General features: G+C 47.4%; 1 protein-coding gene and 1 long non-coding RNA gene across 4 annotated transcripts in view; one reads left to right on the plus strand and one right to left on the minus strand.

Moving 5' to 3' along the window:
• Positions 1–4,364: 4,364 nt before the first annotated feature.
• Positions 4,365–9,589, minus strand: LOC123830109. Its single transcript, XR_006787701.1, has 3 exons — positions 9,455–9,589; positions 8,214–8,440; positions 4,365–5,419 (listed from the first exon to the last, which is right to left on the minus strand). It is a non-coding gene; the product is annotated as an uncharacterized LOC123830109 (long non-coding RNA).
• Positions 9,590–9,812: 223 nt separating this feature from the next.
• SH3KBP1 (SH3 domain containing kinase binding protein 1) overlaps positions 9,813–16,461 on the plus strand; it is a 317,304-nt gene continuing 310,655 nt past the window's right edge. For all 3 annotated transcript variants that reach the window (XM_045856034.1, XM_045856037.1, XM_045856036.1), the window contains exon 1: positions 9,813–10,109. In XM_045856034.1, coding sequence (XP_045711990.1) covers positions 10,106–10,109 — 4 coding nt within the window. In that variant the 5' untranslated portion in view covers positions 9,813–10,105. The remainder of the gene's footprint in view (positions 10,110–16,461) is intronic.

Genomic DNA, 16,461 nt, shown 5'->3' on the forward strand with positions numbered 1-16,461 from the left:
GTCTCTACTTCCAGCACACACAGCAGGCTGGAGGAGTGCCAAGGATGGAAATGGAAGACCTCCAGCACAGGCTATATCAGTCTGTGTCTGGTCAGGAAAACAGAACCCACTCTGCATGTTTCAGGTATAAATGGCTGAATACAGAACACCGGGGGATGGGGGGAGGGGCACTGACTGACGTAGGGGTTGGAAGAGCTGGAGGGGGTGGTGAGGATAGCGGACAAGGACACTGCCCAAAAGGTCAGAGAAGCTGACGCTAAATATCTTGGCCATAAACACCAAAGCTGACACAGAAGCTGCAGCAACTCTCAATCTTTGAGAAGGTCCCACCGATTGCCCCAGTTTATAGCTTGGAAGCTTAATGGGAAGTCACTTGTGAATCTCATCTGCCTGCCTGCATCCAGGGAACTAGTGATGGCTTTGGCTTTTTCCCCTTCAGCATCTGGGATCTTCCCTACAGGCCCCTTCTGGAGAAGGAGCCTCCCATCCCCTGCGTGTGGCAGGGAGAGCAGGCAGGGGGGTGGCCGGGCTTGGTCACCATGCTTCTGGGAACTGGATCCTCTTGGTTTTCATGTATGGTGGAGCAGGGTAAGGAGGGGACCAAGGATCTGGCCACTTGGTGTGTAGGCAGCAATACTGTCCCTCTGATGGCAGCCCTGAGCTTTGCCCAGTTTTGCTGAGCCAAGACACTCCCTTCCTGGGGTCCACTGCAGACTTCCCTTGGGTGGCCTCCTGCTGAGCCTGCTGCTCCTCCCAGCTGCTGTTTGAACCCCATCAGCACCTTGAAATGGTTAGTCCTGTGATGTTTCCTCTCCTGATCTCCTCGTCCTTGTGGGTGAATTCCCTCTTATTCCTTTATCATCATTTCACTGGGATTTGAGAGGGAGAGATGGTAACGCAGGCAGCCAGTGTGCTAAGGTTAACCCAAGTGGATCTATCTTAAGACTTTGCTACAAATTGCATCCTTTTGTGTTATTAAAATTGTGCTCATTAAAGAAAATCTGGAGCAGTGCCAGACACTAACCTGAGCACTTTATAACAAGCGTTAATCCATTATAGCCTCATGCCAACCCATTTTATAGATGAGGAACCTGAGGCCCAGAGAAGTTCAGAAACCTCTCAAGAGTGAACTCCAGCTAGTAGTGGGTGAAGCCTGAGTGGTTTATACCCAGGCCAGTGACTGTGCCCCTACCTTCTGCTAGCTCACCAAAGAGGAAAGGATCAGCGATAGCCACGTGACTCCAGGATGACCTCTAACCTTTTGGAATATTTGCTGTCAAAGTTTTCAAGGCAATTGTAAGTACAGGGTATGTGTAAATGGACATGCTGGATTTTATCACTCACTGTTAATGTCAAGAGCATTTTATATTTTTATATTTTTATTGTTGTTCAAATATAGTTGTCTCCATTTTCCCACCATCGCTTTCCCCCACCCCACCTGCCCCCACCTTCCACCCTCCATCCTTCCCCACTTTGGCTTTGTCCATGGGTCCTTCATCCACGTTCCTTGATGGCCTTTCCCTTCTTTCCCCTGTTATCTCCCTCCCCCTTTCCCTCTGGTCACTGTCAGATTGTTCTTACTTTCAATGTCTCTGGGTATATTTTGCTTGCTTGTTTGTTTTGTTGATTAGGTTCCACTTAAAGGTGAGATCATATGGTATTTGTCTTTCACCACCTGGCTGCTTTCACTTAGCATAATGCTCTCCAGTTGCATCCATGCTGTTGCAAAGGATAGAAGCTCCTTCTTCCTTTCTGCTGTATAGTATTCCATCGTGTAAATGTACCACAGTTTTTTGATCCACTCATTTACTGATGGGCACTTAGGTTGCTTCCAGCACTTGGCTATTGTAAATTGTGCTGCTGTGAACATTGGGGTGCATGGGTTCTTTTGGATTGGTGTTTCAGGATGCTTAGGGTATAATCCCAGCAGTGGAATTGCTGGGTCAAAAGGCAGTTCCATTTTTAGTTTTCTGAGGAAATTCCATACTGTTTTCCACACTGGCTGCACCAGTCTGCATTCCCACCAACAGTGCACTAGGGTTCCCTTTTCTCCATAACCTCACCAGCACTTGTTGTTTGTTGATTTGTTTATGATGGCCATTCTCACTGGTGTGACATGGTATCTCACTGTGGTTTCAATTTGCATCTCTCTGATGGCTAGTGATGCTGAGCATCCTTTAATGTCTCTGGGCCCTCTGTATGTCCTTGGAGAAGTGTCTGTTCAGGTCCTTTGCCCATTTTTTAATTGGATTGTTTGTCTTCCTGGAGTGGAGTCGTATTGAGTTCTTTTTATTTTGGAGATCAAACCCTTGTCCAAGAGCATTTTATATGTATACTAATTTCACACCCAGCAAAATGGTCACATGGATCTATTTAAATTTTTTACTAAGGCCATCGAGGAGACATTCATTGTTTTTAAAATCAGCAATAACTACACCTTGGAGAAACCTCATTAGCTATGATACTGCCACTGTGCAAAGTTGAGTAGGGATTCTAAACCATGAAAAAAGTGGGTTGCTTTGTTCACATCCAGATGACTCCACACTTTCTAATGGAATTTGGTAGAGCTGACTTTACACTCCCAGGCCTGTCTCTTTTTCCTGCTGGGGGGCATAGGGCGTGGCATGTAGCCTCTCTGAACGTGAGTGTCCTCACTTGTAAAGTGGGGATAGTAACAGCTGATGCTGTTGTGAGAATTTAAGAGTATGAAAGTGAATCACAAGCCCTCTGGCCCTCCATAAATGCTAGCGATTATTATCCAAAGATCATCCTCACTGCCCAGAGAGATGTTCAAAAGATAGGCAACACACTGTACATTGACATAAGGTTGAACCTTTTCCTTCCCAGATTTGGGTGCTGAGAAGAAAAAGTCTAGTCTCTATCTGATAGGCTGCTTGTTTTGTCTATAGTTAGGAGAGACTGATGCGTATATACAACTCCAGACAATGTAATTATGAACACATGGACAAATTTCCTTTCGAGATTCGCTCTTGGTCAGGATGTTTTCTGGGAAGTGAATGCTCAGATGATCATCATTAGACCTGACACAGGAAAAAGAATGTCAGGCTAGAGCTCACTGGACTTCTGACCTGAGGTCAGCGGAGAGGGCAGATAGGCGGGAAGGGAGCTCATTTCCCTGAAAAGAGCTAAATCTTGTTAAAGAGCATCCGAGGTTTCCTTAAGCATTTTTATCAGGAATTCTCAATCCTCCCCAGAAGGTTATGAAATATATTCTCAAAGAGTTCTGTTCCAGACAGGTTTAATATTTCACGATAGAATTTATGAGAAAAAGAAAGGGCAGTTTGGGAGATCTCCAAGAAACAAAGTCCTCCCTCCCCAAGGTTCTCAGTTTCCATCACATGAGCACGAAAGAGTAGTTACCAGCTAAAAAAACCATACTATTACAGTATGTGGAAATCATCATATATACATTTAAAAACTGTCTAGAGGAATACTCCATCAGGAGTTAACAGGGATTGCCACTTATCTCTGCAATAATTGATGATTGTGAGGTTATGGAAGATTTTCACCTTCTATACTGTATCTTTAATGTTTTATTAATTTAAAAATGAGCAGGTATCGGGTTTTACCGGCTCAGGGGTGTCACCGGTAGCTAGCTCTCTCCAGCCCTTCTTCATTACTGAGAATCACCAGGTCATCAGATGACCAAAGTGGTCACCTGGGCCTCTCATACTGGCACTGCCTCAGAATCCTGTGGAGAGCCCACCCTCAGGGTCCCTGATTCAGAAGGTCTGGGGCAGGGTCCACAATATGCCTTGCTAACAGGTTCCCATGTGATGCTGCCCCCTTTAAGAACCACTATGGCCCAGGAAAGAAAACCTCAACAGGGGAATCGAAGGCAAACAAAGATGAGTGTCACTTACTGCCCACTTTGCCTCTGGCTGGCCTGTGATTATTTGTGAGGAAAGGAACTTGATTTGACTGGCTCTATTTAATAAGCAGTTGTGCTAGAAAAGAAATGCACCCTATCTTATTAAATGAGAGCCTCATTGAGAGACTTTTCAATTAAGTCCCGTGGCCTCTGGGGTTTGAGGACCCATCTGGGTTTGGCTGTGTGCACTGGTGCTTTCACCACCTGGGGTGGCTGCGGCTCATCACCCTCAGCCCAGGCCACCGGATGTGGTTTCTCTGAACCTTGAAAAGGGAACACTGAGGGGGCTAGGGTAGTGGTTATTGCAATGCTCATGTCCTATTTGGGAAGCAGTGTGGGGCTGTTCTTGGAGTAGGCAAAATACAGGGAAAACCATCTCCGCGTGCCCCAAATAATCCTCCAATCACAAATATATTCACTCTTCTTTTTTATTGAGGTAAAATATACATGACATTTCCCATTGTAACCTTTATGAAGTGTACGTTTCAATGGTTTTACATTCACATTGTTCCATCCACCTCCAGAGCTTTTCATCTTCCCAAACTGAAACTCTGTACCCATTATCACTCTTTTAAAATACACAATTGCCTTTGTTGAGATAATGATTCACATGCCATACAGTTCACCCATTTTAAAGTGTATAATCCAATCATATTTTAGTATAGTTATAGTAATGCAACTATCACCATGCATTTTTAATTTTAAAACGTTTTTGTCACCCCTAAAAGAAACCTTTTTCTATTAACAGTCACTACCCAATTCCTCCAGCCCCTGATCTACTTTCTGTCTCTATAGAATTGACAGTTCTGAATATTTCATATAAATGAAATCCTATGTTATTTGTCCTTTTATATCTGGTTTCTTTCACTTAGCATCATGATTCCAGGGATATCCATATAGCTTGGATCACTACTTCATTCCCTTTTACATTTGCTGATAATATGATTCAAATCTGAATTTATCATCTCCTCTCTACCCCCAACAGCTCCCTTCTCCACTTGGGTGATCTGTCTGCTAAGCTTCCAAACAAAATACTTTGCAATCCTCCTGCTTTGCTCCCTACGCCCTCCCCCAAAACACTGCCTCACCAGGTTTGTCAAATGTAGTTCAGAAATGACTCTAAATGTGACCTTTCTTCTTTGTCAATGCTAGTGCCATTGTATTCCTTGCCCTGAATATCTCCAGTCTGTCCATGGCCTTCCACTTTCAGGCTCCCCTCCTCCAGTCCCTTTTCCATTTATCTCATCAGTTACCTTCCTACAATCAGTCTGCTCAGAAACCCGTGCTCCCACGCATTGCCTGCAGGCCTTGGTCACAATGGGCCTGACGGGAAACAGAATCAGACATTTGTTTGCACTCCTGCCCCTTTCACACAAGCCGCCTTGTCACATTGTCAGTTCCCCAGACGCTGAACATTCTCACTCGTTCTTCCCACTGTCTGGAACACCGGCAAGCATCTGCATAGGCTAGAGACCCAGCTCCAATGGAACCCCAGTATGTGACTGGGGCCTCTGAGCTTAATTTCTCCTGAAAAGTGAGGGGAAAAGAGAAGTCACTTTTGCAAAGCAATTCCTACTTTAAATCTTCATTACTGATAAGATCAAAAGCCCCTTATCCTTAAACAGCTCTCATTTTTAAAAATTGGCCTGTCGGGATAGTTTATTCCTATGTTAAACACTCATTTTTCTGTTTAAAGTTGTTAACATTTACTATAATGCATATTTCATACATATGATCTTCAATTACTGGCTGGTGCTTCTTTGGAATATCACTTGGCTCACTTTTTAATTGTGAAAATGCCTTTCCTTATATATGAGCCTTTGTCATTTTGAGAGGGAAGGGGGCTGGATAGGGTGGGTAGAAAACAACAGAAACACTATTTCTTGTTAATCTCCTAGGACTCTTTTCCCAATTTACTATTTCTTAGTCAAAGAATTGCCATGAAAGAGGATGGAAAAATGTTCTTGGCAAGTTCGTCTATAAACTGAGGCTTTTCTTGTTTTTGATACAAGTTCCTGTGACTGATCAACTTTGAAGATGATTATCCAGGCACTCTCCAGATTTTTAAACAAGAACATCCTACTCCAGTTTTTATAGCCTTGTAGGAGAGCATATTTCACCTACCAGTTATTTCCTTTACAAAGCAAGCTTTTCCTACAAATCTTATAAGGCTAATCATAGTTTAGCTGTCCTATAAATGATCTCCTTCTCTGATTTGATGACTTTGCATCTCCATAGAGCTGGCAAAACCAGCTTTCTTGGATTTGTTGCAAAGGATTCCCTGAAAAGGATAAAAGCAGGAGTGAGTGGGTCATTGCAAGAGTGGGTATTAAGCCAGGTCAAGGATAATAGAGCCAGATGTTATTTCTACAGCTTTTGATGTGATCGGAACAAAGTACCCTTACCCAGTGTACACGATGCGAAGGAAGAAGGGAACAAACCTGCCTCAAAATTGTCAGCGTGCAGCCTTGTGCGCTTGCTCGAAGTGCTGTCTGCCAGCGCTTCTCCTGAAATCTGCACCCACTAATTCGAGAATTTGAGGTGGACGTGCTTGCAGCAATGATCACTGCAGTGTCCTAAGGGTGATTTTCTCTCCTTCACTTCTTCTACACTTTATTAATTGGAACTCCTCTGTAAGGAAGACTTGTCTCCTCTTCCTGACTTACTTAGGCGGCTCTTTATTTATATCCATAGGGACTTAAAGATATGACTTTTATTCTGTGGATTCTAATTCAATAGAATCATGATTTTGTTGCTTGAATTGTTCCAGCTTTGGCCTTTGGGAGCTCTTTCAAGTTGGCTCCTGTGCCCTTTTCACTTGACTCGTCATTTTTAGTGAGTGCATCCTTACTTTGTGTGGCACAGAAGGTTTTTTTTTTTTACATTTCTCCATAATGCTCCTGAGAAGCACCAGATAATGACTGTCTTTTTTGTAAAGCACTCGGCATATAATTTATATTAATGTAAAATGATATTAAAGGTTATCAAAGCAAAGTATCATTCATTACATGGAAATTACAGATGTCAAGTCCAAGTACTCAGAGAGAGAGCAAGCATGACAGGTTTTAAGTGCTATATAGGCAGAGGCTCAACCGCCTTCTATTTTTATTTAAAATGTTACCACCACCCAGCAACACAGTGGGGCCTTTTAAGTCATGTGATCTCATTTAAAGTGTGATGGTTCAGCTACTTTCCATTCCCAAAATTCTTCTTTTCTGGTAGAAATGGGAGTCCAGTGGGACAAAAATGTGTTATTAAGTACAATGTATTTCTCTAACATTCATGAGATGAATTCACATAATTTGAAATATTGCACTAACTATATTCTGTTTTAAAAATGCTCTTGTAAGAGGGAGGCGGGATGAGGAATCATGTCTATTCTTGTTAGCAGCTGGATTTGAATCTTCACATTAACTTCCCTTGTGCTGCTGGTCAGCAAAAGTTTCCCAAAGGAAATATAAAAGGACAATAGGAACCATTCAGAAGAATGAAACATTAAGGAAGGGGAAAAAAGTCCATTGTTGTAATTTAGAGAAACTTCAAATGAAAAAAGTCTAGTGTTTTGAGTAGAATTGACACACTCAGTTTACTTACGGTATTACAATTAGGGCACAGATCAGAAATTTTAAAAAATGTGATGTCTTGCATCAGTGTGTGTGTGTGAGAGAGAGAGATAAAATGACAGGTTTGTCCATGCAGGAAGTAGGAGTAGGGTCACATCACTCAGGCTCAAGAAGGAAAAGGTACACCTGAAATAGACCAGAGCCAAAATAAGACGCAGAAGTTCAGCTGATCTGTGTTCACGCATGCAAGGCTGGGAAAAAAGTAAACAAGAAGAATGACTTTCTCATGCAGGACAAAGATGAGTAAGATTAAGCAAGACATACAAGCTGCTGATCCTTTTTTCCCTGAGTTCTACAGAGTTCAGCCTCCACTTTGCCGGTGTGGTTGTGGTGGCCTCTGCCATGTCCAGGTAACCCCAGCCATGGTGGGGACCATCAACAATGTTCAAAGACTGCACACCCATTGCTCTGGGACTGCACGGGGCAGCCAGCCCAGAGTCCTCAGCATCGAGATGCTAGTCCACCACAAGTTCAGAGCAGCTGTTTCCATGTTGAAGCAGGCCCAGTCACTTTCAGGGTTCCGAGTCTGTTGGAGAGAGGGATGAAGTGGCCCAGTGACCCAGCCTTAGGAAGGAGACTACCTCTGGAATTGGGCAGACCCCGGATCAGTTCCTCTAGGTGAGGTTCAAGAAAATAAAAAGTCCCAGTAGCAGTGAGAATTAGCCAGGCCCTATGAGTTTTAGGGCTTGTTAACTCACCTGTCATATCACAAGGTCTCATCGCCCTGATATGCCAAAGCATGCAATGAGGGAGGCGCCATGGTACCTGGAGTAGGTATAACTGAGTCTTCACCCAGAGCTTCAACACTTCAGACTCTTAGTTTCCATGTTCCTCGGGATTCTGCCATTGACATCATTACTACCTTCTCCACGGCTGTGTGGATGGGTCTGCTGCCCCTGGATTAGTTCTCTGTTCAGATTGATCTCTGACACACAAGAAAAGTAATTAGAAAGCTGATGCTACTGATCTCTTGTTCATAAGACCCTGATGCTGAGGTTTTTTTTTTTTTTTTCAAAGCACATGAAACAGTTATAAGAACATCTTCCTGCAGAAATCCCAGGATATAACCAATTCACAAGAGTTGCACCACATCATAGGTGAGGTATGAAGACAGCCCTGTATTGGGTAGGGGGTCAGCTTTTATTGGTGACCTGTGGGTCCATGAACCCTCAGCCTCCTCCATTTCTCAGGGGCCAATGATTTAATAGCTTTATTGTATTATTTTCTCTCTTCCTGAATGTCTCCCATCTATTTCATTATATCTTCCTACCACCAGATGGTGGACAGGGAAAAGAAAATAACGGGATGGTAAATCAATGTGGTGGCTGGCAGACTATGGTGAAAGGTGTGGTGGTGAATGGACCCAAAAAGGAGTTCGTGAGTTAGCCAGGAATTCCCATGGGTTCCCTTTTTTTCATTCTAGTGCCCACTCGAGGGTGGGCTGCGAAGGTCTGGGGGGTCAATATGGCACAATGATGCCCGTTGGGGAGGGAGCTAGCCCTTGCCTTAGTGTATTCCTGGGAACATCATCAGAGCCTGGGAACATCGCTGAGCAACGAACCCCACCTGACCCAGGCACGGGCTCAGGGTTACAGCTCTGTGAAAGTGGGAGCCGGGCGACGCGCCCCACCGGCACCGATGTGCCCTTTTCTGTCTTTACGCATCTCCATCCCAACACCTCCTACGTGTAAACTCGCACCAAGCTACACCGAAGGGACGGGGTACATATCTCCTTCTGCAGGGATCCCTTCTCCCTGCTTTCCAACAGCCCCTTCTGTGAAGCCTTATTCTGAGTTGCTTCGATGCCCCCAGGGTCACCAGCCATCACTCTCAGCAGGTGCACGGCCCCTCACCTGTCCACGGTCGGCCCTCCCCCAGCCTGTCCTCCCGCTCTGGTCGCGCCCTGCGGTGGGTTCCTTCCACCTCCTTTCCTACTTACCCCTTCACTCGGACACCCCCTCCCCCACAGACTCCCACCTCCTCGGGTCTCGAGGAGTCTCGCGGCATTTCCCGGGGCGTTAGTCTGCCGCCGCGGGTGGGGGGCGGCTTCGCACAGAGCCGGGTCCCTCCCCAGCGGGCGGTGAGGGGGGCGCCCAAGCACCGCAGCCACAGGAAGGCTCCGCCCACCTGAGGCCCCGCCTTCGGGCCCCGCCCCCCGCCCCGGCAGCCGCGCGTCCCCGGCAGGCGGAGCCGCAGGAGCACCGCGGCGGCTGCGAGGAGGAGGGGAGAGCAGGCGGCGCGGCCGCGGCTGCCGGGCGCTGGGCTGGGCGGCGCTTTTTTTTTCGCAATTTCCACTCGCGGGGAGCAGGAAACCCGGCGCAGCCGGGCGCAGCGGGCCGCGATGCAGCAGCAGCAGCAGGAGTCGCCCCGGGGCAGCAGCGACAGCAGCAGCAGAGGCAGCACCGGGCGGCGCTGAGCCGCCGCGGCCCCCGATACAGAAAAGGAAGCCGGCCCAGCCGCCTCGTCCCGACCCCTGCGCCCCAGTCCCGGCGCAGCACGACTCCAGCGCCCCGACCCCGGCGCCTGTATCCCCGCGCCCGCCTCCGCCAACTTTCACGCTGCCTCGGCGGCCCGGCCCGGCTCAACGCCAATGGGTGAGTGGAGGGCCGCCCGCGCCCAGGCGCCCCAGTGCCTACCTAAGCCTGGGGGCGACGTGCCTGTTTCAGAACCGTGGAGCAGGGCAGGGAGTCCCGGGGGAGGGCCCCTACGGGTGACACCGTGGTGGGCGCCCTGCCTGCCTCGCTCACCCCCATTCACTCCCACTCGCGCCCGTGTCCCTGCCAAGCCCGCGCGGCGCGGACGGGAACCCCGCGGGGGCCTGGGCGGGGGAGCGCGGGGGCCGGCCAGGGACGGCTGGGCTGAGGGATGCAGGGGGTGTGGTTGGTTTTTCGGGTGGGCGGGGAGAGTTTGATTTTGGCCATTTTCTCGACCCAGAGCTCCGTCCCCTGCGCTGAAGACGTGGGTACTGGGAGCTGGTGGGTTCCGGCTCTGTGCAGGGCTCGTGGTACCTGCCTTGACCGCTGCGGGGGAAGCCGGATTCTCGTGGTCTCGGGGCGGCCGGGGACTGGGTTGCCTTTGCTGGGGGCTGGCGTTGTGGGGCGCGGGAAACGCCCCAGTACCCGGTTTGGCGCGCCCCCTTGGGTCCTGGGTGCCCCTCTTCCTGCCGGTCCTGACCCCCTCTCTGCCTGCCTTCTTCCAGCCCAGGGAGCTATCCGCTCCGTGGTGCTCAAAGGCCACTTCCCACATCCTCTAAGTCTGCAGGCTCTAGGAACTGGAAACGGAGATCTAGTCCTTGATATACCAATCAAACATTAGTTCCAAGTAGGCAACTAACCCAAGCCCCCTTCTGGGTCCCATCTGGTATAGACCCCTGAGCATGGGAGCCACCTTGCTGCCCAGAGGACTTGACACTTGACTGGGCAAAGGACTTGTGACTGCCTTGGCTAGGAAACGTTTGGTCCACTCGGCCAATATTCTGGCTGGTAGCCAGTCTCTCTCTTTCATGCCTCTGGCAGGTTATTTTAGGGTGTTTCTAGGCCAAGCATAGGAAGGCTGTAGATTATAATAAATTATAATGAAGTGAGACCTTTCTGTGTTCAGGTAATAGGATTTGGGTAGGTTAGTCAGAAAGTGATAGGCAAGCTGTCACGGGATGTATATGAAGACAGATGAACTGAAAAGGGAGGTATAGCTCAGTTATTGACAGGCAAAAGTTCAAATCTCATTTGTGGTCATTTGCCAAAATGGTTTTCCTTTTCTAAACTGGTGGTGATCTCATGGCCTCTCAGCTTCAGTGTCACTTTTTTCTCAGTGCCCTTCTCTGATCCCCTCACCACCTCCCTCTAAAGTTGTTTCTCTGCTCCCCTTTCTCCCACAGCACCTTTTCCTTTTTGTATAGCAGTGTTACATACTTATTTTTGTTTAGCACTTATCTCTCCTAATGTAAGCTCCATGACCATAGGGACAGTGCTGTGTCCCCCCGTTTTTCACTTAGTGCTGTTTTCTGTGGTGCCTGCCACAGAGCAGGCCCTAACTAAATATTGAATGAATGAATGGATGGATGAGTATGAAACCCTCCTGCTCTGGAAGACAAAACACAGCTCCACACTCTCGTTGTGCTTCGGCACCTAATAAGATGATTTAGTTCATTAACGAAAGTATATACTTTAGAATCACCTATCACTTTAGTAGCAGATTGGTTTCTCCATCGGTAACCAAAAATGTTGGTTTGATAGCCTTTCATTTTGGGTGGGTTGCGGAGAGGGTTGCATACACACACAAGTCTTCTGGTGCTTTCTCTATCTCAGTAGGAAGAGGACTGAGTCCTATGTAAGAAGAAACAAAGCTGTTTATCATTCAAGTCTGAACTGTTTTCATTATCCAGACCTTTCTAAGAAAATTAGACTATTTCTGCAGTTTATAGTCCTTACAAGTTTAATCTTTTTTTTCACTCTATTTCAAAAGGAGGGGGGTTCAGAAAGTGATCTTTATTTCTATCAGATGTTAATAGTTAGAAGCAATAAGAGTAAATACTGTCATTTAACTCATTAAAACGCTTATAGTGGGATTTGGGATGTTTGTAGTAGTTTGTGGCTGAAGATCACCTGCTCTTTTCTAAAGCATCTTCAGTGACATATTCATAGTTGTGATTTTGTACAGGTATTTAACAGTTGATTCTGTATATCTTCTGATGGAGCCACCTAACGGTGTAGTTTCTCAAGCAGGTGTGTGTGTGTGCACATGCAGGTCCTCCCCCCACCCCCCGTCCTCCAAGTTTTTGGTTTTCAGATTTGTTCAGTTTATCAGTTTGAGACACTTGTATTGTTACCTGGCCTGATGATGATTTTTCTGTTGATGGATAACACAGTAAAACTGTATCATATGGTCTTTGATCTGAAAAATATCAAATCCCGAGCCCTGAAATGAGGCTGGTTAGTTGTGAAATGGCCTCTTACAAAAGCGTGTTCAGAATATGCCCTCTGAGCTTGTGGGGAGATGCCTATGGTGCCCGATACAGGGTAAGCCTCTTGTAATTACAATTGCACACATATTATTACCACCCAAAGCTGTGAGTAGTGAAGAATTTGCAAGCCCAGCAAATGATTGCCATTTAAAGAATTCCAGAGTAACAACAAAGTTTGGACTGTTTTTAGCAATGTATTGTTTTGGTGGTAGACTGCTTTATGCTAAACTAAAGCTAAAATGAATATCACGTGTTGGCCTCCACAGCCTCGAGTTAGAAATGGAAGAAGAGGCCCCACGTTTATCGCTCATGACTGCAGGTCCATCATGGCACAGGCAAACGCTTGCTACCGCCCTGCTTGCCCAGACCTCAGTTGTTTCTTCTCTGACCATGTCAGTTCTTTCTGTACTGCTGACATTCTCTCATCAACTCTTGTTTTTGTAATTGTTTTAAAGTAGGTTGTGTACAGTAGTCAATATTCATCCATCCATCTATCCATCCAACATTTATTGACCTCTGCTTTGTGCAAGGCATTGTGGGAGGAACAGGTACACAACACATGCAGACCTGGCGGCTTGCGCTTCTCAGTCTAGTGGAAAAGGTAGACTTGAGTGCAGTGCTCACAACGGTACGTAATGATAAGCCATGGCAGGTCTCATGAAAGGAGATTAGAGAGGGGGGATCTGATTTAGGCTGCCAAGGGGTAAGGACAGTGGCATCGAGGTGGTGTTTGAGGTGAAATCTGAAAGTTGAGTAGGAGTTGCCACTGCCCTCCAGCCACACCCCCCAGGAACACACCTGGAATGGAACAAGCAGGTTTTCTTCTCCTTGCAGTGAGGGAGATCACACACCGTGGGGCATCGCAGCAGGAGGGTGTCAGGAAGGACCACGTATAGGGCTGGGCCCGTATCAGGTGCTTATGGGGAGCCTTTAAGGAAGGCGGGTGTTGTCTGGACTGGGGGCAGGGCAGTCCCAGGACTGGGTGTCTTTAAATGTCTTCTGGAAGCAGGGAAGACTAGACAGAGGCTGTGATGGGTAAAGAAGCAGCAGTCCCTCATTAGCTGGGATTGGGGGATATTTGGTGACGTTTGTGGTTTGGACCATGCCCATGCTTTGTCTGTGTTCAGACATGATTACTGAGTGGCCTTGTTTTCATCTTGTCCCTTCCCAGTCAGAGTGGCCTTGTCTGTTGCTGGCATTCTGAGTAGTTGTTTATGCTCCACAGGAAAGTGCCCGGCCAGCTTCCGGATGGCAGGGACTGCTTTTCTCTGCCCCTGAGTTAAGTAAGTGATGAGCTGGGGTAGGGAATAGGAGGTGGTAGGGGAGGAAAATGGCTTCCTAGTTATATTCTGTGGGTAATTCCTTGTATCAGCCAACTCTAGACCTGGGACTGTTGTTCAACTGTACACAGAATGAATGGACAGTTGAAATGCTATACCTGGGGAAGAGATCCAGAGTAATGCAGAGCAAGCCGCCGAGAACCCAGAAGTCAGGGCGGCCCTTAGTGGGAAAGATGGAGGACAGGAAGACAGAATCCTTTCACTGTGACAGAAGGAGTGTCTCTGATATGGTGGTTTTCAGAGTGTGATATGATTGGTATGAGAAACCAGCAGCATCAGCCTCCCCTGGGATCCCATTAGAGACACAAATTCTCTGGCCCAACTCTGACCTACTGAATGAGGAACTCTGGGGGTGGAGCACAGCAGCCTGTGTACTAACGAGCGCTCCAGGTGGTCCTGATGCGTGCTCAAGGTCGCGTTGAGAAAGCCGAGGTCCAGAGCGTGGGGGTCACTGAAGAGCACATGAACACCCTGGCCATAAAATAAGATGCCGATGGGACACGTGACCTTAGAGGAGAACAATATGCTCCCGGTTCAGAACAGACCTCTTATGAAGTTACTAGAACAGTGCACTGTTGAGTCTTCTGTGAATCCAGTCCAAGCCAGACCTCCGACGCCTGGGCATCAGTGACACTAGCTGGCCCATCTCATTGTTAGTCACTTGGACTTTGGCCACAGTATCTCATAGGTCTTTCCTATCATCCTTTTTTCCTTCCATCCTCTTTAGAAGGGATAGTAAAAATAGATTGTTTGCATTATTAGGGGTTTCGATATTTGTGATTTTCTGTACCTGGTACCTGTACATTAGTTTCCAATTGCTGCTGTAACAAATTACCACAGATAGTGACACAAATGTATTAGCTTACAGTTCTGGGGGTCAGAGGTCTGAAATGGGTCTTGCTGGGCTAAAATCAAGGTGTCAGCATGGCTGTGTTCCTTCTGCAGGCCCTAGGGGAGACTCCCTTTACTGACTTTTTCCCACTTCCAGAGTCTGCCCACATTCCTGGCCTTGTGGCCCCTTCCATATTCCAAGCCAGCAATGGCCAGTCAGGCCTTTCTGATATCGTATCGTGCTGATACTGACTCTTCTGCGTCCCTCTGCCACATTTGAGGGGGGCAGGGACTGCGTCTGTTTGGTCACTGTGTCCCCATGCCTTGGCACGTGGTAAGCCTAAAATGAATACTTTTGCGGTAATTATCATTCCTCACCTTCTAGTTATCTTCACCCAGGTGTGTCTTAGACACCTCAAACAGAGCATATTGTAAAGTGAGCTCAGCATTTTTCTCCCATGGTACTTGTCTTGACTCTTTCATTCCCCATTTCCTTGAGGGTATTGCCACCTTTCCTGTCACCTCCACAGATATTCATCTCTTTCTCTTGCCTCTTCTTCCTTCTCTTCTCCCCTCTCTCAGCCCCTCCCAATGCAGTCAAACCCCAGGTATTTCTGGAATTAACGCCATGTATCTACTATCCTGCAGCTGCTTTAGATCCCGAATGTCTTAGCAGAGCCTTTGTGAAGCCCAGCAGCCACCCAAGCTTTTTCTTGCTCCATGCTCATTCAGGTTGAGCTGTGGGTGCATAGTTCCCCTGATGGGGAATGATTTCACTCTCTTCTCTGCCTTGTAGTCTCCCTGTGTTAGTTTCCTTTTGATGCTGTAACAAATTAGCGAAACCCCAGTGACTTCAAACCACATCAACTGGTAACTGTATACTTCTGTAGGTCAGAGGTCAAAAATGGGGTTTGCTGGGTCAGTATCAAGGTGTTGGTAGGGCTGCTTCCTTTTGGATCCTCTGAGGGAGAACCCATTTCCTCCAGTTGCTAGAGATGGCCTGGATTCTTTGGCTTGTGGCCTCAGCAGTGTAACCTCTGCTTTTGTGCTCACATCTCCTCTCTTACTCTGACTCTCCTGCGTTTTATAAGGACTGCTGTATTAGATTGGGTCCACCTGGATAATCCAGGATACCCTACCTTAAGGTAGGATACCCTACTTTAAGGTACCTTAACTTAAGCTAATTAAGTCAAGACCCTTAACTTAATTACATCTGCAAAGACCCTTTTTCCGTGGAAGGTAGCATAGTTATAGGTTCAGGGGACTGGAGTGTGATCTCTTGGGGGCTGTTAGTCAGCCTAGCACACCCCTGGTTCATCTCCCGAGGCCTGCTCCAAAGGTTGCAGTACAACACTTCACCTTCACCAGTCAGTTCATCTCTGACTGGGTGTCTTTAGCTCCATTGCCCTGACTCACTGCCCAGCATACAGTAAGTGCGCTCTGTTGGCAAATGAATTGAATGAATAACCCTTTCACCCAAGTGCAGTCACTACTCAAAATTCTCCAAGGCTGTCGGTTGCCAGGAGGTGCGTGCAGTTGTGGAAAATCGCCAGGCAGAGCCTGCTGACAAGGTCTGCTTGCTGACAACTCACAGTGGCCTGCACTGCAGTGGATGAGAAGGACAATGCCACATGTGTCACGTGGCTTCCACAAAGAATGGCGAGTTTTAAGACAGAAAATTCTCTCTGGCAGCGGTTGTCATCTGGGGGCGATTCTGCCCTCCAGGGGGACATTTGGCAGTGTCTGGAGACACTTGGTTGTCACAGCTGGTTGGGGGAGAACAGTCGAACTGGCATCTGGCAGACAGAGGCC

This window comes from Phyllostomus hastatus, unplaced genomic scaffold, assembly GCF_019186645.2.
Source record: "Phyllostomus hastatus isolate PE091 unplaced genomic scaffold, TTU_PhHast_1.1 phas_scaffold_12, whole genome shotgun sequence".
In the NCBI taxonomy this organism is placed as follows: Eukaryota; Metazoa; Chordata; class Mammalia; order Chiroptera; family Phyllostomidae; genus Phyllostomus; species Phyllostomus hastatus.